At 40.0% G+C, this 24,863-nt stretch overlaps 1 protein-coding gene and 1 non-coding gene across 2 annotated transcripts; both read left to right on the forward strand.

The window, feature by feature from the left end:
* Positions 1-207: 207 nt before the first annotated feature.
* SSMEM1 (serine rich single-pass membrane protein 1) lies at positions 208-7,744 on the forward strand. The gene is made up of 3 exons (XM_041727469.1): positions 208-390; positions 5,063-5,117; positions 7,248-7,744. Exons 1-3 carry the CDS (start codon positions 208-210, stop codon positions 7,742-7,744), a joined length of 735 nt encoding a protein of 244 aa, XP_041583403.1.
* Positions 7,745-8,455: 711 nt separating this feature from the next.
* On the forward strand, positions 8,456-8,558 carry LOC121475185. Its single transcript, XR_005983651.1, has one exon. It is a non-coding gene; the product is annotated as a U6 spliceosomal RNA (small nuclear RNA).
* Positions 8,559-24,863: the final 16,305 nt, after the last annotated feature.

Genomic DNA, 24,863 nt, shown 5'->3' on the forward strand with positions numbered 1-24,863 from the left:
GGGGAAATACCATGAACTGTCATAGAAATAATTTATATAAATCTTCCCAAAACTTAGAAATCCAATAAGTGCTTGTCAGCTCCTGTCACAGTTACTGAAGCGTGTCACAATAGGTTGCCAAGGAAATTGTCATACACATGGAGTGAAGTACTCCCCAGTCATCTTCATTCCTTTGAGCATGCTTTATTTTCAAAGCAAGAAGCCATCATGGGAGACCTTTTTTCCTTATTTTGGGAGGTGGATCCTCCCCCCATACCTTTAAGTTTCACCATTCCAAATCAGGATTATGAATGCCGGAAGGATGACTCTTGCGGGGCCATAGGGAGTTTCCTGCTTTGGTATTTTATCATTATATTGGTCCTGCTGTTTTTTTCTCGGGCTTCTGTCTGGGTAGGATATCCTATTTCATTTAAAATGATATGTTTATTGTATCATAAGGGGTTTTCATTGTCTTTACTTTGATCAAAATACTTTTTAAAAGTTTGTTTTCTAGTTTTAAAAATAATGCAGTCTTGTTCTAGGGCATCCAAAAATACAGAAAGGGATAAAGAAGGAAATTTAAACTACTATAATCCTATTTCCTAGAGATAATCATTGTTATATTCTATTATTTTTGGAGTATATTCTAATTTTTTTTCTTATTCTTAGAATATTTTTCCCTCCATCTCTCTCTGATCTAATCGTTAGAATTGTACATATTTTCATAAACTTAATATTATACTGTAACACTTCCTCAAATCATATTCACACAGCAGCACTGTTAATGACTGCATAAATTTGTCTTGTGGTTGCACCATAAAAAATCTGCAATTCTGAGACATTCAGGTTGTTTGCAGTTTGTCCATAGGCTATGTAATGTTAGGATAAACTTCCCTACTGATTAATGACCTCCAAATTCCTTTTGTAGCCATGTAATTCTAATCAAAGATACAAAAGTTGTCATATTTATAAAATACATGCTGTAGGATTCAGGAGCTTTTAGGATGAGGGAATGTACTCTCCTGAAAGATAAGATGCAGAACTAAACTAAACTAAGCAAAAGTCACCACACTAGACCACCTACTAGCAGAAGAAAATACCATCCTCTTAGGAATGAGATAGCCCAGTTTTTCAGGACTATGACTCTCCAACATATTATGAGCAACCGAGGTCTTCTAAATTGCTGACATGGAGTTCTTGCTGGCCATTAATACCAGGCTGATGATTAATCAAACCACCATTATTTGGCATTACAGCCAGAGCGCTGGGATGGCAATGGCCAGCTAGACTGCTGCATCAGCTCTAGATGGAGAGGAGGAGGTTTGTTAAGTCTATGCCGGCTGGATTCCATTATAATAATCAAAGACTCTTCCCCTCACCACCTCTTCCCACTAAAGAAGGTCCCTCTAAAGTCTAAATGCTTCTTAAAGTAGATACTTTGCCAAAAGGAGATTTAGAATAGTGATCGCGTATGTGTGTCCTAGACTCCCTAGCTAAGTATATTGAATTTGTCTGGATTGGCCAGAAAAGCTACTTTAGAAAATTAACAAAAAATTGAAATTGATTCCTGGCAATTTCATCATGAAGACTACTTAAGAGGTCTAAGCTATTCTTCTACCCCTTTGCTTGCATCAGCTTTTTGGAATCTCAGAGCCTGAGCTTCAAGGACCTAAGGAGAGCATGTGGTCCAGCTTCCTTTTTGTAGGGAGTACCAGTATCCCTCCTTTTTTTTTTTTTTTAATTGATAAGGCCCAAGAAAATTAAGTGACTTGTCCAATGTCACACACAAGTGGTTAGTGTTGGAGGAGAAATAGACCCAGGTTTCCTGCCATGTAATTCGTTTCCTTCAAAGCATAGTTGAAATGTTGAATTAAATCTATTCAGTGCTGATTAAAACCTTAATTATCTTAGAGGTTTTGTCTTTCACTCTGTACCCCTATGGCAGTTAGAATTGGCTGAACTGCTTCTTGTGAAAGGTCCCAGATTTGAAATCTGAGAACCATAAGAGAGCTAGTCAAGGATAGAATTTTTCTTTCACTTTGATCTTCATTTTCTCTGCAAAACTATGAGCCTTTATTTACAAACCTTGAAGTAATGGTAAAAGCGTGATGGAAATGTGGTGGTAATTATACTCAAATGCGAAGCACACTGATTCCCTTAGGATTTGCCACTCTTTTTTTTTTTTTTTTTTTTTTTTATGATAGTCACAGAGAGATAGAGAGAGAGGCAGAGACACAGGCAGAGGGAGAAGCAGGCTCCATGCACCGGGAGCCTGACGTGGGATTCGATCCCGGGTCTCCAGGATCGCGCCCTGGGCCAAAGGCAGGAGCCAAACCGCTGCACCACCCAGGGATCCCGGATTTGCCACTCTTTAAGTTGCATTTACCCTTTTGCTTTCAGACACTATAAATACTATATTTAGTTTATGTATTTGTTTAGTATTTATTCATACTGCTAGTGCTGGTTTTTTTTTCCCAAACAATACCAGTCCTAGCATCTCATTTTGCATATGTGGAAACTGAGCTTAGGTGTTAAGTGAACTGGTAAAATTGCAGAGTTGTCCAAGACCAGAAACGCAGAGCCATAGCCCAATTCTCTGCATGGTTCTACCCTACTCTTCAGGCAGGCACTGCTTATGTTTTCACTCACTGAGTCACACACAGTTAATAAAATGCTTTTGGTACCACAGTTCATGTGATTCCACTTAGCTTGATGCAAAATCTTTCTTCTTCTTCTTCTTCTTTTTTTTTTTTTTCAAAATCTTTCTTTTGATTTGTGATTGTATTTTGATTTGACATCAGGTAAAAATGGAAGATTTCTATAAAGATGATGCAAACCTAATCCATGTTTTTAAACATTTCTCCCTGTCCATTACAAAAGTATATATTATGGAAAACGTTGAAATTATAGAAAAGTACAAAAAACCCACTCCAGACTACATGGAAATAACCAACTGCTATGAACTTCTGGGTTTATAAACTTCTAATCATTTAATAATTATCTCTATACATATTAAATTTAAAATAAACCCTCCCCATCATTGTTAAAAGAGATATCTCAGAAGAGGATTCCACTCTTAAGGTTTCCAGAGAATGGTTACAGTGACACAAAAAGTAGAGATACCTTCTTAAAGATACTTGCCTGCTGTTATAGAGATCATATATTAAGAAAGTAATGGGCCAAGAATCCTGGATTGTAGTTATGAATACCCAAGTATGACACTTTCAACCCGAAGGAAGTTTGACTTTCTACAAAAATTCATTTTCTCCCCTATTGTAGACAACTTGAAAAGTTAAAAAAAAATCACTGTTTCACTCAAAGTAAGAACGAACACTTGTGTTCATTGCTTAAAGTCTTTTCATATTTTTAGCTAATTTGTGATTATACTGCATATACAAATTTGCATCTTGATTTTTAACTTAATATTATAACATGTATTTCCTCGTGTTGAGACATGCTTTTATTATAATAATTTTTACAACTATAAATTATGATTATACTATAATTTATTTAACCATTGGCTGCTATTGAATTTTGAATTTTATATTATTCTAATTATACTGTGATAATTTTTGTGCACAAAGTTTTCTCTCTTTGGAGGGGTTATTTCCTGGTGATAGATTCCAAGTAAGAATTGTTATGCGTCAAAAATGTAACGAGTATTTCTAAAGTTTTGGTACATTCTGAAAGAGTTGCTTTATATTTATATTTTAGCCAAATCATGTTCAGCATCAAAAAATGGGAGACTGAAAAAAAGAAAATGGGAGACTGGGGCAGCCTGGGTGGCTCAGTGGTTTAGCGCCTGCCTTTATTTAGCCCAGGGTGTGATCCTGGAGACCTGGGATCGAGTCCCACATCTGGGTCCCTGCATGGAGCCTGCTTCTCCCTCTGCCTGTGTGTCTGCTTCTCTCTCTCTGTGTCTCTCATGAATAAATTAAAAAAAAATTTTTTTTAAATGGGACACTGAAGGCTCCTGAGTGGCTTAGTTGGAAGCATCTGCCTCCGACTCAGGTCATGATCCTGGGGTCCTGGGACTGAGCCCCACATCAGACTCTCTGCTCAGTGGGGAGCCCGCTTCTCCCTCTCCCTCTGCCTGCTGCTTTCCCTGCTTGTGTGCTCTCCCCGTCTCCTGTCAAAAAAAAAAAAAAATCTTAAAAAATAAATAGGACACTAATCTGAACAATGGGATAAATTTATTTATGGAGTATTGGGCTAGGATATTTGAAATTAGAACTATTCAAATAGATCCACTTCTTTTTTGTTGCCAAATTAAACAGGTAAAATGTTATGTTTGCATTTTGGAGGAAAGTTTCTGAAGGACTCAGGAGATTATTTTATTTTATTTTATTTTTATTTATTTTTTTAAAACAGATTTTATTTATTTATTAACGAGAGATACAGAGAGAGAGAGGCAGAGACACAGACAGAGGGAGAAGCAAGCTCCATGCAGGGAGCCAGATGTGGGACTCAATTCCAGGTCTCCAGGATCACGCCCTGGGCTGAAGGCGGCGCTAAACCGCTGAGCCACCGGGCTGCCCTTCAAGGATTATTTTTAAAGTGACCTGATAAAATATCCTTTACAAAGTAATTTAAAATGAATCCCAGTACTATCAAATCTGTTCTTAAATGATATTTAAATGATATTTCTTTACAATGTGAGTACAGGAAAACTTTACAAGCTATAGATCCTTATCAGTATTATTTTCTCTCAAGTCTTTGTTCCATTTGGTTTGGTTCAAAACATTTTGGCAGACTGTGCTATTAAAGCCTGGTGCTTCGGGCTCCCTGCGTGGAGCCTGCTTCTCCCTCTGCCTGTGTCTCTGCCTCTCTCTTTCTCTCTCTGTCTCTGTGTCTCTCATGAATAAATAAATAAATAAATTTTTAAAAAATAAAGCCTGGTCTTCCAGTGGGCAGCAGAAGAGAGGATCACTATAACAGGAACTCAATTAAAATTTATTGAATTGCCCTGAACGTTTAAAATTAGACATGGTCCAAGAGTCTAGGGCAACAGTGTTTTATAAGTAAATGTAAGTGAAAAACAACCAACAGAGATTGCTGTCACTAATCTGTATTTCTGAAACAGATGTCAGAGAAGAAAAAAGATGAAGACAGTGGGACCAGCACATCAGTCAGTAAAGGTGAGAGCTGGTGCATATTTGATATTGTACTATGATGAGAGAAATATATGCTGAATGTAGAAAGCAAACAACAGAGGTGAACAGCCCAGAGTGGTTATAGGGACTCCCCAGATCAGTGATGGCTCTTAGATGGGCTCCCTGCTTTAGCACAGGATAGCTTAGCTGCTTTTGCAGAGCTGTTAGAGGCCACAAGTTAGTAGTAGGGTAGAGCTCAAGTTCTTTTCATTCCTCAGCATTCTTCCTTCATATAGCTTGCCTTTTATTTTTTTTAAAAGATTTTATCTATTTATTAATGAGGGAGAGAGAGGTAGACACAGGCAGAGGGAGAAGCAGGCTCCATGCAGGGAGCCCGACGGGGGACTCGATCCTGGGTCTCCAGGATCAGGCCCTGGGCTGGAGGCAGCTCTAAACCGCTGAACCACCCGGTCTGCCCATAGCTTGCCTTTTAAATACCTTTATTGTTAGTGTTGCTACAGGATTGTGAGCTTTATATGACATCTTTTTAATACCTATAAGCAGTGCTGCTAAATGTTTAAAACTGGCTCTCCAAAAATGTACATGTGTACATACATGTTTTTAAAAAAATGTTGTTGAGGGCCGCCCGGTGGCGCAGCGGTTTAGCACCGCCTGCAGCTCAGGGTGTGATCCTGCAGTCCCAGGATAGAGTCCCACATGGGGCTCCCTGCGTGGAGTCTGCTTCTCCCTCTGCCTGTGTCTCTGCCTCTCTCTCTCTGTCTCTCACGAATAAATAAATAAAATCTTTAAAAAAAATGTTGTTGATATAAAGGATGTATACCACACAATTTACAGGTAATAAAATACATAATGGCACATTCTATGTAGACTGCCAATTTTGGCAAAATACTTCCCTTAATTTTTGCCAGATCCTTGCATTCTTAGCCAACCTATGGCGGCAATGGATGAATGAGTGTTATCCAATATGAATGTCAAGGAGTAAGGGGAAAGATGCAGAAAAATGTTTGCTACAACTTAACTTGGTTGTCAATGATGTGACTTCTTTGCTGAATTGGATAATAGTTTTAGAATACTCTGGAAGAACATTTCCTTGTTTTTGGGTGCTATTCACAATGTAGTGGCTACAGGAGGACACTTTTACATATAATCTGTTAGTAACATGTTCTTTATCATTTTAAGCCTAGATAATCAACAAGACCATACACAAGACCTGATTTTTAGTGCTCGTTGATTTTTTTTTATTCCACTCACACTGATTTCAAATTACCAACATGATGTTACTGAAGTGGAGTTGGGAAGAGATGCACAGTAGCACACCATTACATAGCATTTCCAATATCCAGATACAACAGACGTAAATAGCTTCAAGAGCTATTTCTTAATAAAATGTAATAAAATAATTAGGAAGTGATTAGTTTTGAACATTTATGTGTAATAAATGGATTCAATGGTAAGTTTGTATACTTTAATTTTGACTAATGGCTGTGTTTTAACAACCATGTCGCAGAATTCCTGTAAGTTTAACTATCTGTTCTTGTGAGCTAGTTGGTAGAAGACAACTCCAGCACACTACTGTATAAAGAAAAGATCCTTTTTAGTTTCCTGCCACCCAAATCACATTCACATACATACTTGAGTCTGTAAGACTTCAAGGCAAGGGAAAAAAGGGTCTATCTGAAAAAGCTTGGCGACCTTTCCCTTAATCTTATACCAGGGGGTCCACAAAGCTTCAAAAGCAACGTGTCAAGCATCTATTTGACCCTTCTGGTCTTTTTTTTTTTTTTTTAAGATTTTATTTATTTATTCATGAGAGAAACAGAGAGAGAGGCAGAGACACAGGCAGAGGGAGAAGCAGGCTCCATGCAGGGAGCCCAACGTGGGACTCGATCCCAGGTCACCAGGATCACACCCTAGGCCAAATGCGGCACTAAACCGCTGAGTCACCAGGCCGCCCAACCCTTCTGATCTTTAGGAGATTTGGTATCATACTGGAAAATGCGCAGCCGCCAACACTTGCAAATGAGTAGAGAAAATTGGGCTTGCCGAATGGCAACGGACAGTGAGTCCATACATGCCATGGGCTTCCTTAGGTAATACGAAGTTACAGTAACCAATGATATGCCTAACATCTTGATTTGTTTCATTGGTTGTTAGCAAGCAAAGATACTTCCTATAAGCGGCAAAGCAAAGATGGTGACTGGGACTCTTTACAAATGATGAAAAAAACAAAGCAGAACCAACTTACTCCTGTAACTGATTCAGAAGTGGCTTTGGTCAATGCCTATCTTGAACAAAGACGAGCCAGGCGCCATTCTCAGTTCAGCCAGGTGAATCAGATCCAACATGATAGTGATACTACTGAGTGTGACAGTGAAGAATCTAACTCAGGAGCCTCCTCATGGAAGGAGAGTGAAAGTGAACACCATCCATCACCAGCTAGTATTAAGAAGAGAAAACTAGCTCAGAGGCAAAGGAATGTGGGAAGTTACCAAATCAGGGAAAGGCCCTGCCTCCACTGCAAAGCCATGAGAACCAATGAATGGCTGACCCGCCATTTCCTTCAAAATGCTTCAGTAACAACCCACATGAAGGCAGATATTCAAGAGGAAAATTGTGTACCTGAAATTAACACAAAATTCAGTAAATTTTGAGTTTTATCAAGTCCTTACTTGCAGCCAGATGAAAGAGATGAATAAAACACTCAAAAAAAAATCACCATAGCTCTAGGTGCAGAGGCTTTTACAATAAAGTTTATCTACTAACAACAAAAACATACTTGGAACCCAAGAGGTAAAATTTCAGATAATCCTTTGTCTAAAAACAGGCCAGTGAATTTGTTTATGGCACCATTGGAACATCAAAGATCTGCTTCTACTATGATTTTTTAATTCAAAAGAGCACAAGACATATTTTATTCCTTGAGTGTACGTATTTTATGTCTGTAATACAAATAAGGAAGCTCTTTGAAAATATATTTATATCGAGAAACCATTAAATTTATTTGTATGTTTTGATTGATTGACTGGATGAATTAGGTGATGTTGGTTGGCATGGAATGGACCATATTCTCCAGGTCCATATTTTCAGGTGACTCTGTCTGAGCTGTATTGCTACATGTGTGTCGGCTACAGTTGGTGAGGAGAAAGAACTCAAGAGCCTGAAAACAAAACCCTGATTTCCAGAGTAGAGCAAGGAGGGAAGGCAGTGTGGCCCAGGGTGTTACTGGGCTGTGGACTGTCCACATGGTATTGTCCAAAGGGCATGACAGATGTTAAAGAAAAAATTATTGTGATACTTGTTAAATATGGTAGGAGAGACTTTATTTAAGATAACTGTAAAAAAAAAAAAAAAAGACAACTGTAGTGCTCACTTTGGCAGCATATATACTAAAATTGGAACAATGGAAGATTAGCATGGCCCCAGTGCAAGGGTGAGACACAAATTCATGAAGTGCTCCATATTTTTCAAATAGAGAAAGACAAATACTGTATAATCTCACTTATATGTAATCTCAAAGAGCCAAACTCACATAAACAGAATACAATGGTGGTTGCCAGGGGCTGGGCTATGGCAAATGAGATGTTGGTCAAAGTGTCCAAACTTTCAGCTGTAAGACGAATAAGTTTTGGGTAATCTAATGTATAGCGTGGTGACTCTAGTTAATACTGTTACAATTACATAGCTGAAAGTTGCTAAGAGTAAATCTAAAATGTTCCCACCACACACCACAAAGTGGTAGTCATGTGAGGTGGAGGACGTGCTAACTAATCTTATTGTGGTAATCTTTCACAATATATATGTGTATCAAATTATCACATCATACACCTTAGCCTTATACAATAAAGTTGGGATTAAAAAAATTAAAAAAATAAAGTTGGGATTATATCTCAATAAGGTTGAGATTGAAGAAAAAAAAATAACTATGCCACAAGGTGCTATGAAAGAAAATAAATCTACCAACCCTTGCTTGAAAAGAAAAAGACTATTGTAATAGGGGTCAAATCTATTGCAATAGGGGAGAAAAATCAAGCTCAACCCCAAAGACAGCAAGGACAAGTTGTGATTTATAGCCAAGGAGCAGGTAAGGGAGTCAGTGAATGGAAAATCACTAAGATGAGACATCAAGGTAGGGGGATTCCTGCTAAACTGATCTAACAGGATTCTTGCTAAAGGCAGCCAAGGACTCAGACATCAAGGATAGAAGATGAAGACCTTGATCAGATATCAACGGTGGGGGCTCTTACTAGACTTACTTAGCACAATTCTTAATAAATCTGGTCTGGACACCAAAGTTGAGATCTGGTCTTGAAGAGGACTCAGAGGAGCCTAACTAATGCTAGGTCAGAGAGTTATCAAAAGTTGGCTTCATTAGACACACATGGGGTTGGGCTTTTCAGGTTAAGTAGGAACCTGAGCAGTGGGGTACTCAAGCAGGCCTTAGTAGATTAGGTGGGTGGCCATTCTGGAGACCATTCTCTGGATGGATAGCAGAACCCCAGCTGGGATAGAAAAGAAGGCTCTGATTCCAGAGAAGAGGGCTGGCTTGCAAGGAGAACATAAATACAGGGACTGTAGTGACAGGGCTAGAGTTCAAAGAAGGGCTCAAGTCTTGGGGAAAGACTTGGGTATTATAAATGGGATAAAGACTGCAGCCTGATAATAAGGACTAAGCCTGTCATGACTCACTGGCAGAGACCACAGGTTATGACTTTGGGCTCAGGAGTTAACTCCTGCTAATAGTAGCTTTCTTAACTGATTACAATAAAGGGAACTGGCGGGTAGTGTGGGAACCCTGGCCACTGGAACTAGGCCACTAGAATCTAGGACACAGGGTTACATTTCTGAGCTTATTTGTGGAGACTGTCTTGTTCAGAATGCCTGAGTATTGGAACCTGTCTGAAGCCATGAGCAAAGAGCAAGAATTCCAGAGTTACCTCAAGCATCAGCCTTTTCCATGAAAACTTCTCCTACTCCTTGACACCCTCCTCAACTTTCCTCCCTCAGGCAGAACTCACTATGCCCTCCCTTATGTTCCAGTATATCTTGAGACATCCTCAGTGTGCCTAGGTGGCTCAGTCAGTTAAGCATCTAACTTGACTTTGGTTCAGGTCATGATCTCAGGGTCATGAGATGGAGCTCCGAGTTGGGCTCCATGCTGGGCATAGAGCCTGCTTAGGATTCTGTCTCCCTCTCTCTAAAACAACAACAACAACAACAACAATAACAATTCTCTGTCTCAGCATCCTTAACATTTTTTTCCCCAAAGATTTATATATTTTAGGAAGAAAGAGAGAGTGGGGGAGAGGCAGAGGGGGAGAGGCACAGAGGGAGAGGAAGAGAGAATCATAAGCAGACTCAGTACTGAGTGTGAAGCCCAGTGTGTGGCTCAATCAGGAGCACCTTAACATTTTAACAAATTGATTCGTTTGCATGTCTCTCTGTCCCCTATATATATTTATCCACCTTTATTTTTTTTTAAAGATTTATTTTTTATTCATGAGAGACACAGAGACAGAGAGAGAGAGAGAGAGAGGCAGAGACACAGGCAGATGGAGAAATAATCTCTATGCAGGTAGCCCGATGCGGGACTCGATCCCGGGACTCCAGGATAACGTCCTGGGCCAAAGGCAGATGCTAAACCACTGAGCCACCTAGGGATCCCCATTTATCCACCTTTAAAGGCAGAGTCCATCGGGTGCCTAGGTGGCTTAGTAGGTTAAACATCTGACTCTTGATTTCAGCTTAGGTCATGAGCTCAGTGTTGTGAGATGGAGGCCCATGACGGTGTGGCACTGAATGTGGAGTCTGCTTAAGATACTCTTTCTTCCTCACCCTCTGCCCCTCCTCACCTCCCACCCCTACTTGCCTGCTCTCTCTCAATCATCGATAAATGAATCAATACAGAGTCCATGATTTGTCATCTTTGTATCTCTGTGATCCAGCACAGTGTCAGGGAACATGACAGATAAATAATGCAGTTAAATAAGTGCAGAAAGGGATTCCTGAACGCAACAGGGAGAAGCTGAGGAAAGTAGAGAGCAGGACAGGGGCCAGTGTCTAACACATAGTGAATGATTCTGATATTTCTAACTTGATATGATCAAGCTGCTTGTTGTTTATCCAAATAGCACCAAAACAAAAACTCAAACTCAAAAAACAGAACAAAACAAAACAAAGGGGATCCCTGGGTGGCGCAGCGGTTTGGCGCCTGCCTTTGGCCCAGGGCGCGATCCTGGAGACCCGGGATCGAATCCCACATCAGGCTCCCAGTGCATGGAGCCTGCTTCTCCCTCCGCCTGTGTCTCTGCCTCTCTCTCTCTCTCTCTCTGTGACTATCATAAATAAATAAAAAAAAAATTATTAAAAAAAAACAAAAAAACAAAAAAAAACAAAAACAAGCTCAAATATAGTAGCGAGTTGCAGGGACAGGATTTAGGCCTACACTGTCTGGCTTCAGAGTTTGGGCTCTTAATTGCAATGAGTTTAGCCATTATTCTCTGAAGATGAAAGATCCTGATTTCCAGGTAAGTCAATCACCACCTCTCCCACAGGCCTCGGCCATGTCCAAGCAGATATAATCTCTCCAGGAAAAGGAGGGTGAGGACTATTTTCCAGATAACAGAGTAAGTACCCAAGTGTTTTGTTGGTGGGTCTAGAATGTAAACTAATGACAACATTATCTGAAGAGTTATATCAAAGACTGCTACTTTTCTTGTCCGTGGGGCTGGACCAGATTGAGGAGGTAGGAGATAGTGGGTGGGGGGGTGGGTAATGGTGGTAGAAGAAAGAACCAAGATTGAGTTAAGCCAGGGGGTAACAATGTGAGGAGATCAGGGTGATCCATGAATACATTAAAGCAAAACAGAGGCCAAACATAGCTGGGAGGACATCCAAAGCCAAGGAGAGAGATGTACGGAACCAATGGAATGAGGCAAGGACATGGTAGGGGAGGAACAAGACCATAGCCAGGCACTTTGGAACTGGATTAATGAGCCAGGAACAGTATCTGTCAGGCAGCAGATGGTTCAGGAAACCAGGGTTGCAAACACTAGTCGTTACTGGGGGTTGCCTTGTATGCTAAGCCTGGTATGAGCCATCAGGATGGGGTCCCTGGGCTGCTCTACATTCTCTTCTTCAGTGCCCCCACCCCCTTGCTGCATGGGATAAAGTAGATTGCCTCTGGTTTTCATGGTAGAAGGTGGTCACTTGTTGGGGTTGCTCGCTTGAAGGGAGGCATGGAATTCTTGGGATTGCCTCCTGTCCCTTCATACAGCTAGATGATCAGAACTGACCCCTGTCCACTTACATCAGGCATCATAATTCTGGTCAAGAACTTCTATGCAGAGAACTTTGGGATGGAAGCAAGGGTCTAAGCGAGATGCGTGTGGGGAGGTATTTGGAGAGGGGGTAGGGGATGGGGAACAGGAACTGTGTCTACAAGGTACGAAGCTTCAAACTCTGAACCAGTACCTGTCCTCCAGGACAGGGTGGTGTGGTTTTGGTGGGAGAAGAGATGAACCAGTAGGTTAAATCTAAGCCAATAATAATAGCAACAAAAATACTGATAATAGGTAACATTTAGAGAATGGTTGTTATGTGCCAGGCACTGAAGTAAGCATTTTATAAGGATTAATTATCCTTCACCAGCCTGCAAAACAGATATTTTCCCAATTTTGCAGATAATGAAACTGAGATTCAGGGAAATTTAATGACATGTCCAGGGTCACACAGCTGGTGAGCATGGGGGAGGTGGGTCTTGCCACGAAGATTATGTTTTTTTTTTTTTAAGATTTATTTATTTACTTATTCATTCATGATAGACACAGAGAGAGAGAGAGAGAGAGAGAGAGAGCAGCAGAGACACAGGCAGAGGGAGAAGCAGGCTCCACGTCGGAGCCCAATGCAGAACTCGATCCCGGGATTCCAGGATCGCGCCCAGGGCCAAAGGCAGGCGCCAAACCGCCGAGCCACCCAGGGATCCCCGAAGATTATGTTTTTACCATGATGATAATATGTTATCCATGTTCTTGATGGAGAGTAATTAGGCAAGAACTTGGGAGATCCAAATTCCAAACTGAGTCCAGAGACCAGAGAAAGACTGTTAATGGAAAATGGAGCCAAGAATCAGGATGGGAGCAGTTAAGTTGGGGAGGGTCCCCACTGTTGAGTGGAGAGGCATTATAGAATCAGCTCACCTCATCTGCGGTGGTGAGCTTGGCCAACATATAGATAGATCAGGTGGGAACTCGGGCGTCTTTTGAAGTAAAGATGTATTTGGGGGACATGGAGGAACTGGAAACTTGGCTGGAAGGGCTGGTGAGGCTAGAGGAATGAGCTTTGCACAGAGTGTCCAGTGACTAGAGCAGTGAGGTTGGTGGCCAACCATGTGAGAGGAGAGCTGGAGACGACACTGCCAAGGAAACCAGGAGCAACCACAGATCGTCCCAGCACCACCCCTTTCTCTCAGGATGGAATAATATCTCCCGACAGATCCCAGTGTTTTCAAAACAGCAACCCATTCATAGATTGTGGAATCAATTTAGAGGGTTGTGACTAGCATTTATTAAAAAATAAATAGAAAATAACAGTGTATGGCACATAATAAGGGTAAGTATTGTTTTTGTTTCAGTCTGTGCATACTGAGTTGCAATGCAAAATGTGTTTCTTGCTCTGGTAAGATACAAAATAAAAGCCACTGCTCTAGAGTAGCTTTCTTTATAGATTTTCTGCATCAGCCAACTCTTCCCCTAAGTTAGTAAAGGCAGTCCTCACTCCATGCATTCCCCACTGTTGTGTGCTAGTACTTAGTAAATCTTCGCCCATACTTGTACGATGGGCAAATGTCTAGATTAGTGAAAAGCTTGAATTAAACTATAGTACTTTAAAAGAACTTTAGGTTTATTATTTTCAAATAGAGTAAATGGAAGCCAGCTAACCAACTGTTGCCTGGTACTTAGGGGTAGGTTTTGCCTTGATGAATAAACAAGAGTAATTTGTAATTGACATTTCAAAGAAGGCTTAGAAACAGGCCTGCCTTTGTTTAAATCATAATTACCCTGTTTGTATGTAAAAGGATACTTCTAAAGCTTTTCAAAACAACTGGCTCTTTTAAGTAGATAATTATTCCCCTTCCAATCTTGTTTACACTATTCAGAACTTCAGTGAACTCTTTTTTTTTCCATAGATAGTACAAAGGTTAACTTTAGCCAGCCCTTCCTCAAATTATCGCAAATTCCCAATTAGTAAATTCTAAACAGCATTTCCCTGTAACAATATACCAAAGGCTTGTATGATGTGTTCTTTATTGCTTTGAATAACATCTGACAAGTTTCCAAGTACCAGGCCACCTGGATATTCTCTGTCAGGAACATGTGCTCCCAGAGGTGCTGGGGAGGGTAAGAGGAGACATGAATTATACACAAACATGCAGGGATGGGGAAGGAGAAGGAGACAAAAGGGAGAATGTGCCATTTATCTATCTATCTAGCTAGCTAGCTATCATCTTTAGCATCTATTACATATCAACTGAATTGTACATTTATAGGCACTGTTAAGTGTACAGGAGAGTTGCACTTTATACCTAATTTAACAAAGCTGCAAATAAAATCAGAAGACTGAGGGGTTTTTTTGTTTGTAGACTGGAAGTTATTAGACCTCAAGGGGTTGGCAGAGGATGGATGTATTACGAAAAAAAATGATACTTGTCCCATTTTGAATAACTTATTTCTCACTGCAGATTTCAATTCAGGGCACAAAAGGACATGCATGCATGGAATACTTAAAAAAAAAAAAAAACTGTTCTAATTCCAGGCCGGACTCCTTTCTAGTTCTTTCTTACCTTTTATCTCCGGCATTTGGCTTCTTTCTAGATGGTTTCTCAGGCTGCCTCATCACCAGAGCCTGTTGTCTGTTATTGTCTCCGTTCAGGAGGGCATCCTATCACCGGGAAGTTTCATGTGTTTGAAATCTTGAGTTAGCGGTGAGAATGTCAGGCTGGGAGCCAAGTCTGCTACTAATTAGTATAAATCAAGAGAGGGAAGCAGGGGGATAAAAGCCAGGTCCCAGAGGAAGGGGCTGTAGCCAGAATTAGGAAGACTTAACAGGTCAGAGACTTGGGTGTGGGACAAAGGGTTTGGAGAAATGGTCACCTTGGGCCAGGGGCTTCTGGTCTCTTCTCTGACTGCACCTCTCCCGGTGCAGAAAGCATCTGTGGGAGCCTTACCTTCTTGACCCTGTTATCTTGTCCTCAGGTGGTTCATGCAGGGGCATGGAAGCTGATTCTGGAAAGGTCATTTTGCTGGTGGGGCTTTCTGAGAAAAGATTCTTCAATCTTCTAAAGCCCGGCACAGGGGAGAAATGGTCCCTTTTCATCTGGTGAATGATGTCTAGCCTGCACACGATGGCTGCAATGGTGACCACTACCCGTGTCCCTCATCATATTAGTCCAAACGTGTTGGAGCAAGAATGTGAAAGAGACAAGGTCCTGAGCTGCTGAATTAACAAATTCTGGAAACATCCTACTTTTGGACTTCTTTTTGGGCAAGAAAATTACCCTTATTGGCCATTTGAACTTGTTTTTCCTGTGACTTGCAGCTAATACAGGGTCTTAGGCATCTTCTTGTCTTCTATGATTCTTACAGAAGCTTCTTTTTTTTTTTTCTTTTAAAGACTTTATTTATTTGACAGAGAGAGAGCAAGAGAGCACAAGCAGGGGAAGGGGGGAGAGGGAGAAGTAGCCTCTCCACTGAGCCGGGAGCCTGACATGGGGCTTGATCTCAGGACCCCTGGATCACAACCTGAGATGAAGGCAGATACTTAACCAACTGAGCCACTCAGGCGCCTCTCCTTTTTGTTTTTTTAAGAGAGAGAGTGAGAGAGAGCATGAGTGTGCACAAGTGAGGGTGTGGGGACAGAGGGAGAGGAAGAGAGAATCTCAAGCCGGCTCCATGCCTCAGCGCAGAGCCCTCAGGGCAGAACTTGATCCCACTACCTGAGATCATAACCTGAGTTGAAATCAAGAGTAGGACTCTTACCTGGCTGAGCCACTCAGGTGCCCCTTTAAGAAGCTCCTTTTCCTAGAAGAGATACAACTTCAAATAAAGTGCATGTGTTTCTTTGATGGGGCCTGGGCTTGGCCTGTGATGATGATGGTGAGAGTTATTAATCGCTGAGAAATTCCAAGAGTTTCTTTTCCCCCTGATTCTCATGCATGTTGTATGGTGTGATCCTGCCTGTTCCCATCCCAGTTTCACCCCATCTACGCATGGATTCAGTAGGACTTCCTTCCTAATCAGAATCCCTTCCTTTGATTTTGGAATTGGGGCCAGGAAAGAGATCAGTCTCCAGTGACTGGACTTAACAGAAGATTTTCAGGGTTCACATTTCCCCTCATGTACATTGGGAACCAGAGAAAGGAGGTTGTCAGTGAAGGATAAGAATCAAACCCACAGAGAAGGGCAGAGAGATGTCATGGAAAGTTCTGATGGTTTTCAAGTTCCTGGTTCCAGTTAATTCCTAAGATCCATTTGTTTACGCACACAGGCATCATACACTTCACTAGCAGATTCTTATAATAATTTCCCCTTTTTGCTTACTCTAGCTCAAGTGGGTTTCTATTACTGGAAACCAAAAGAATCATTAAAACAGTGGTGTGCTGGTAAACGTTTAACAATCGGCTCTGATTGTTAAAAGCCCTGATTTTGTAGCACTTGCTGATTTGCATGATATAAATACTCCCACTATTGCTTATTTCAGCGACCAAAATGCCATCAGTGAATATGGAGTTAGGAAGAGATGAGCATGTTGGCCCTCGTGGACCAGTCTGAGATGGCTCCAGCATATCGCTGCCGTAAGAATAACACATATAGCACCCTTTGCAGAAAATCCATCTTATATAGAAGATTCAAGAGTATATACAGATAGTTGCTAAATTGGGAATAATACTGGAATTAAAAGTTTTTAATTAATTTCCAATGTGCAGAGTCTCGGGGCTCAGGGAGTAGAGCAAGTAGGATTAAGTTTTTAAATAATATTGAAAACATTCTTTTTTCAGTATAATCATGATTTGGTACATGTTCACTGGGACTCAGCAGGAGGTAGGGGGCTTAGACCAAGGAAAGGAAAAAGGCTGGGAGTGCAAGTGGAAAGATGTGGAAGAAGATGACCTGTGTGAGGGTAGGATCCAGGCCTTGACACAAAGGAGAATGTCACCTTCTGTGGGTGAGGAGTGGCATTCTGGGCAAGAAGCCGAAGCTACCTGGTACCCCAGGTCACTACCAACAAAAGACTAAATGAGGTCATTTGGCTATCTCCTGTAAAATCTCCTGATCTGTCTTGTTTTTGAAGTTTAAGGAGGGGAAAGCCTTTTGTTACACAATTAAAGGTAAGCAGGTATAAAATGCATATGCAGGGTTGGAGCAATACTTTTATTATGAATGAGGTCAAATAATTAATCAGTAAGAGTAAGTCTGACATTAGAGCCTTCCCTCCTTTGGTGAGGGGAGGTTGCAGGATGTGAGAAAGATGCTTCCAGGGCTTTACAAAGCTCCTTCCAGCCTAATGACCTTCCCACACTGACTCCTCTAGCTGAAATGCTAGTCACTACTCCAAATGTTAGAATCTTCAAATGCTAAACTCCTCCTCAGTGTTAAAACCAGTTTCAGAGATCACCACTCCAGTAACATTTTCTGTGGCTCTTCCAGGAAGACTGGGTTCCCACTGTTGAGACCTCTGCTGTAGCGTAGTCCTGATCACATCTTACTGTAATGAACCCCCATCCTTCCTCTTATGTTTCATGGTCAAATAACTGGATTTTTTGGAAATTATGCATTGATACTCCTAAACTTCCAGAACTTGAATTTTTGTACTTGAGGTCATGAATGAACATTTCAAAGAACCGCATTGTTTACTTTCAATGGCATTGATATCTTTGTGCATTGATGTTTATACATCTATTCAAATATTTAGTCCTTGACATTTATACATGGTAAAGCGAATGTGTTGACGTTAGTGATAAGAAGAATAGATTTTATAAGGTTAGTTCAGTTGAGACAAAGCTGGAAATCATTAGACATCCTGGAAGTGGTGGATTTTAGCATCAATCACATACTTGGACTTAAGCCTGTTGACTCTGTTCATTTGTGGGAAAAAAGAGATAAAAATTAAAGAACACATATAAAATGCTGAAAAACATATTTCTGAAGAATATATCTGAAAGGTGATGTGGACTAATTCTGTATATAAAAATTAATTCCAGATGCAATAAAATTAAAAGATAAAACAAGGAAACCACAAAAGTACTAGAAAAAAACACTAATAAAATGTTTTCTAGTCTCAAAGTTGGGAAGACTTTTCCAAGCATAATATAAATAAAATCCAGAAGCCTTAACAGAAAAGACTTTACTTGGACTGCATACAAATATTTAAGCTTCTGGAGAGAGAGAGAGAGAGAGAATGTCAGTAAATAAAGTGAAAAGGCAAAGGGAAATTGGGAACATTTTTTGGAACAGAAAATTAGAGAAAGCCCTAATATTTCCAATATATAAAGAGTTTTTAAAATAAGATAAAGCTAAATAAGTCAGTAGCAAAATGGTCAGCAGAATATATGAATAGAAAGTTCACAGAAGAGGAATTCTAAATGATTCTAAATGATATGCAAAAGGATGATCAACTTCACAGATAATTAAATACAAAATAAAAAGTATTTTTCTCATTTTAGATTGGCATAGGTCTGGTGTTTGATGATACCAGTATTGGGAAAAAGCTATGGTGGTAGGAAAGAAAATTGATATAGTTTCTTTGGAGGGCAACCTGATAATATAAAAAATGTTCATGCTCTGTGACCTAGCAATCTACTGTCAAGAACTGATCCAACAGAAATATCCTTTCAGATGTACACACACACAAAATAGGTACATACTTAAGGATATTCATTGTAATATCGTATCTGCTTAGATTTACCAGGTTCCCAGAATCTGCTTTTTATTTATGTTTTATTTTTATTTCTTTAAGTAGGCTCAAGAGATCAAGAGTTGCATGTTCTACTGACTGAGGCAGTCAGGTGCCACCTGGAACCTTCTTTTTAAAAATGACATTTTTAAGGCAGCCCTGGTGGCCCATTGGTTTACCGCCGCCTTCAGCCCAGGGTGTGATCCTGGAGACCTGGGATTGAGTCCCACATTGGGCTCCCTGCATGGAGCCTGCTTCTCCCTCTGCCATTCTCTCTCTCTCTCTGTCTGTCATGAACACATAAATAATAAATAAATAAATAAGACATTTTTATTGTGTTATTTTCTGATTAGAAGTACTTGGGTACATTGGAAGTAACTCACAGAACACAGTTCTGTTAAAATAGAAAACAAGTTCCATCCTAAAGATGAGTACTGCTAACAGTTCAGAGAGTATTATTTTCAGATTATTTTTGTACATAAACATATGTAATAAGATTGACACTTGCTTTCCAAACCTAACAACTGAATAGATTCAGATAAATATTTTGAGATATACTTCTCCTCACCCCAACTCTTATTATTTGCTATCTGAAACTCAGGAGCTGAATCCATTCAAAAAACTTAATATCCTTCACTATCTGAATTCACTACCCACATTTTAACTCTTGCTCTCTGAATTTAGAAATAAATAAATTTGGATAGCCAGAGATAATTGTGCAAATATTTTTTCTCTTACAAAAATTAGATTGTAATATATACACTATTCAACAACTTACCTTTTTTGCTATATTTGTGACACTATTCCACGTTAGTTCATAAAGATCAATCTTGGGGATCCCTGGGTGGCGCAGCGGTTTGGGCCTTCCTTTGGCCCAGGGTGCAATCCTGGAGACCCGGGATCGAGTCCCACGTCGGGCTTCGGGTGCATGGAGCCTGCTTCTCCCTCTGCCTATGTCTCTGCCTGTCTCTCTCTCTCTCTGTGACTATCATAAATAAAAAAAAAATTAAAAAAAAAAGATCAATCTTATTTTTTTTAATGTCCACATAGTATTCCACTATATAATTATATCAAAATTAATTGAGTGAATTTCTTATTGATGATCGTTTACTGGTAACCTAAGTATATGCACATGGAAAAGTGTCTCAATAATATATTTTTTTCTCTTCTTTTCCCAGTCTAAGAGTGCATGACTGTGGATCCACTTTTAATTTAGAGCTACATGGTTTAGCTCTTAATTATAAGCTAAATTATAATTATATTTTTAATGTATGCATGTTTATCTAATCTCCTCATACACTGTAAATTGTGAACTTTTTAAAAAGAGGTATTATCTTTACTTCTGTGTCTTCCAAAATGTCTATAAAACTGTTGGGCACACACTTCGGCAGAGCCTCAAAAAGTTACATATAGTGTTATCCTCTGACCCAGCAATCCACTCTTTTTTTTTTTTTGGCAATCCACTTTTTTAAAAAACAATTTTAGAATATGATTTAAAATTTTTAATTTTAATTAAATTAAATTAAATTTAATTTAAAATTTCTGCATTTTTTTCTTATTTTTTTAAAGATGTTATTTATTCATCAGAGACACAGAGAGAGCGGCAAAGACATAGGCAGAGAGAGAAGGAGGCTCTCTGCAGGGAGCCCGATGTGGGACGCAATCACAGGACCTTAGGATCACAACCTAAGCCAAAGACACTCAACCACTGAGCCACCCAGGTGCCCCCATCCTTTTTACCTTTTGACCTCCTTCACCCAAACAATATTTTTATGTTAAAAAGTGGGACAGTATGTATGGTCTGTCTAAAAATTTTTTTTTAAAAGATTTTATTTATTCATGAGGGACACAGAGAGAGACAGAGACACAGGCAGAGGGAGAAGGCTCCCTACAGGGAGCCTGCTGCAGAACTCAATCCCAGAACCCTGGGATCACAACCTGAGCCAAAGGCAGATGTTCAACCACTGAGCTCCCCCAGTGCCCCTGGTCTGTCTAAAGTTTTGTAAAAAGAGAAAATAAGCTGGTTAATATAAATACAGAAAATTTTTTTGGTGAAATATATACCCCACTGGTAACAGTCATCAGAGATAAGATTGGGACAAGGGAAGGTGGGCAACATGAGAAGTAGTTACTTTTTGTGTTATAGTTTTCAATAATGTTTGCATGTTTTTACTATGCAAATATTATTTTAGAAGCAGGAAAAAGTAAAAATAAAAAATATACACAGGTACTGAAGAATGTTCCTTCTAATATGCTTTGAAATAGTGAAAAATTGGATGCTGTAAATAATTGGCTAAATAAGTTATAATACATCCATATAGTGGAATACAATTCAGCTTTCCCCAGAATACACTTATCATGTCACACTCTCAAAAATAAGGGGCACCAGGATAGCTCACTTGGTTAAGGGTCCTGGGATCATGACCTGAGCCGAAGGCCGACTTTCAGGCAGCCCTGGTGGCTCAGCGGTTTAGCGTGGCCTTCAGCCCAGGGCCTGATCCTGGAGACCTAGGATCAAGTCCTGTGTCAGGCTTCCTGCATGGAGCCTGCTTCTCCCTCTGCCTATGTCTCTGCCTCTCTCTCTCTCTCTCTCTCTCAGGAATTAAAAAAAAAAAAAAGGCAGATGTTCAATCACTGAGCCTCCCAGGCCCCCCTTAAAGTGTGTTTAAAGGAAAAATATTTTACACTGTTTTAGTTCTTAAATTAAAATTAAAATTAATTAAAATAAAATTTAAACATTCAGTTCTCCAGTCGCACTAGTCACATTTCAAGTAGTCATTATCCTCATGTGGCTGGTGGCTGCATTATTGGACAGTGCAGATGAAGAACATTTCCATCATTATAGAAGGTCTATTGGACAGTTCTGGTCTAGACATTGACTTGAGCTCTTGGCTGATAAAATCTTATTAATCTTTGGAGCCCTATTACTAAACAATGCTGATCATGTAGGAAATATTTCATAAATGAAGGATCCATTCGTGGATCCTGAACTGGGGTTACCATAGATGGGAACCTAATGGAGAAAGAGAAGGGTGAAAAAGCAAATCTTCATAGTTTGGCATTGGGTGGCTTTGTTGACTTCCAGCTGAGGAAGGACAAATAGTTATTGTACCAGAGGTCTTTTGAGCTTGTTGTTGCAAACAGTGAATGACTTATGGAGTCTGTCTGTTCTCCCCAGCTGACTTAACATAAAAAAAGAATTTGTGTAATGCCCTTTTAGATGTAAGCAAAGGCTGTCTTCGGAAGAAGGGGGTGCCCAGTGTAAACTGGATCCTACTGGGTCCACACAATGGTTGTCTGTTGGTGGCAGGAGGGGGCAGCAGAGAGCTGCTAGGGTGGTGAGCTCTGGGGAGCCCAAGACACCCATAGGTGAGAAAATGGAGTATTAGAGTGAACTCAAATCAGGAACTCAAGACCAAAAGGAAAGCCACCTTAGTAAGCACAGTATCAAGAGGGATGCCAAGCCAAGTTGAGAACAAGGTATAGGGAAAGATGCTGGGGTCTGTAGTTTCCCATCCCACCTCAGAGGGAAATTTGGTCTGTTTTTGCTTTCTTTTATTTAAATTTTAAGCAAAATGAAGAAAATTAAAATTCTTGTTAACCTCACAGAACTTTTGGCAATTTCTGTAGCCAAATCACTAGGTTAATTTTTGAGGGTATTTCCTTCCTATATTATTTTTACTTTTCCCCCTATATAATTTGATTGTGTGTTTTGTTTTGTAAGTGGTATGTATGTATGTATATATGTATTTATTTGTAAGTGGTTTCTAAAAAAAACCTTAATATTCTGTGAATATCTTTCCATGTCTTATATATCCTTAATATTCTTGTATAACATCATTTAAAAATTAAATTAAGGTGTGCCTGCATGGCTCAGTGGCTCAGTGTCTGCCTTCAGCTCAGGTCGTGATCCTGGGGTCCTAGGATCGAGTCCCGCATTGGGGTCACTGCAGGGAGCCTGTTTCTCCCTCTGCCTATGTCTCTGCCTCTCTCTGTGTCTCTCATAAATAAATAAATAAAATCTTAAAAAAATAAAAATTAGGGCAGCCGGGGTGGCTCAGCGGTTTAGTGCTGCCTTCAGCCCAGAGCCTGATCCTGGAGACCAGGGATCAAGTCCCACGTCAGGCTTCCTGCATGGAGCCTGCTTCTCCCTCTCCTTGTGTCTCTGCCTCTCTCTCTCTCTGTCTCTCATGAATGAATAAATAAAATCTTAAAAAAAATTAAAATATTTATTTTAAAATTTTTATTATTGAAGTATAGTTGACATACAATGTTACATTAGTTTCAAGTGTATAAAATAGTGATTCGACAATTCTCTACATTGTGCTCACCATAACTGTAGTCATCATACAATGTTATTACAATATTATTGATCATATTCTCGGGGCGTCTGGTTGGTTCAGTCAGAAGAGCAAAGGACCCTTGATCTCAGGGTCATAAGTTTGAATCCCACATTGGTTGAAGAAATTACTTAAAATAAATATACAATTTAAAGAAGACAGTATTATTGACTATATTCTTTAGCTGTACCTTTCATCTCAGTGACTTATCTATTTTATAATCTAAGTTTGTACCCCTTAATCCCCTTCACCTACAACATGATTTTTAGTGGTCCCCTCATCTTTGGTTGGTGTGGATTTGCTCTGCCTGATTAAACCAATTGCTAATTAGAAGACATTAGGATTTTTCCAGTTTCACCATTTGAAATAATATAAATACGAGTTAAATCTTTGTGCCTATCCATAATGATAAATGTCTAAAAGTAGAACTGTTAGAAGTTAGTTGGACAGTTAGGTAGTCAGGGCCAGAGTCCCCAACAAGAAAATATGGAGTCAGGACAGCTAAAATAAAACAGCACTGACATCCTGTTTTGCAGCTTAGACAGGATCACACTATCATTATGCTCTGCGGCCTTTGCAGAAATGACTTCTGCAAAACGTCCTAAAATAAGACAATGAACCACAAAGCATTAGTCAATATCACAGGCAAGGGGCATTTAAGACAGAAGCCCCCGGATGTCAGCAGAAAAAGACCATTGGCATGTGGATATTAACCTAAGAGGTAGACAGATATGTAACCAAAGCCCTGATTGGCACGACTCAGCACACCCAATCGCTTAAGATAGTTCCGCAAAAGAGCTCATAAAAAACCTCTAAACTTAGAAAGTCTGGGGCAACCCTCTCGGGCCCTCCTCCCTTTCTGGGAGCTTTATACTCTTGCTCAATAAACTTCGCCTTGCTGCCCACCACTCTTCATGCTCTTCATGTGGTCTACCTCTTTGTTCTTTGAAGCAGTGTGACTGAGAACCGCAGGCACTAAAGGCAGAGAAATACCGCAATAATGCTAGGTGTAGAGGTCCAGATCTATATGTTTTTGGATTTCAATGGCCAAATCCCTCTCTTGGAAGGCTGTAACAGTGTACACTTGTCCATCAGTACCCATTTTCCCAAACCCTCACCAGTTCTGAGTAGTATTAAAAATTTAAGCCAGCAAACAAGCATCTACCACCACCAAAAAAACCAACAATTTTGCCAACCTGATTGCTAAAAAAAAAAAACAACAAAACAGCATCTCATTTTTAAAAATAGCATTTCTTTGGTTACTAGAGATATTGGACATTTAAAAAAATTGGTCCCATATTTGTGTGTGCCCTTTTTTTGTTATTGTCCATTTTCCTTTTTTTCAGATTTTTTTTTTTAAGTAATCTCCGCACTCAGCATGGGGCTCAAACTCACAACCCCAAGATCAAGAGTTGCACCCTTGCCCAAGTGAGCCAGCCAGGAGCCCCGATTTATTGTCTATTTTCTACAAGATCCTTTCTTG

This window comes from Vulpes lagopus, chromosome 13 (genome assembly GCF_018345385.1).
Source record: "Vulpes lagopus strain Blue_001 chromosome 13, ASM1834538v1, whole genome shotgun sequence".
NCBI classification, from domain to species: Eukaryota; Metazoa; Chordata; class Mammalia; order Carnivora; family Canidae; genus Vulpes; species Vulpes lagopus.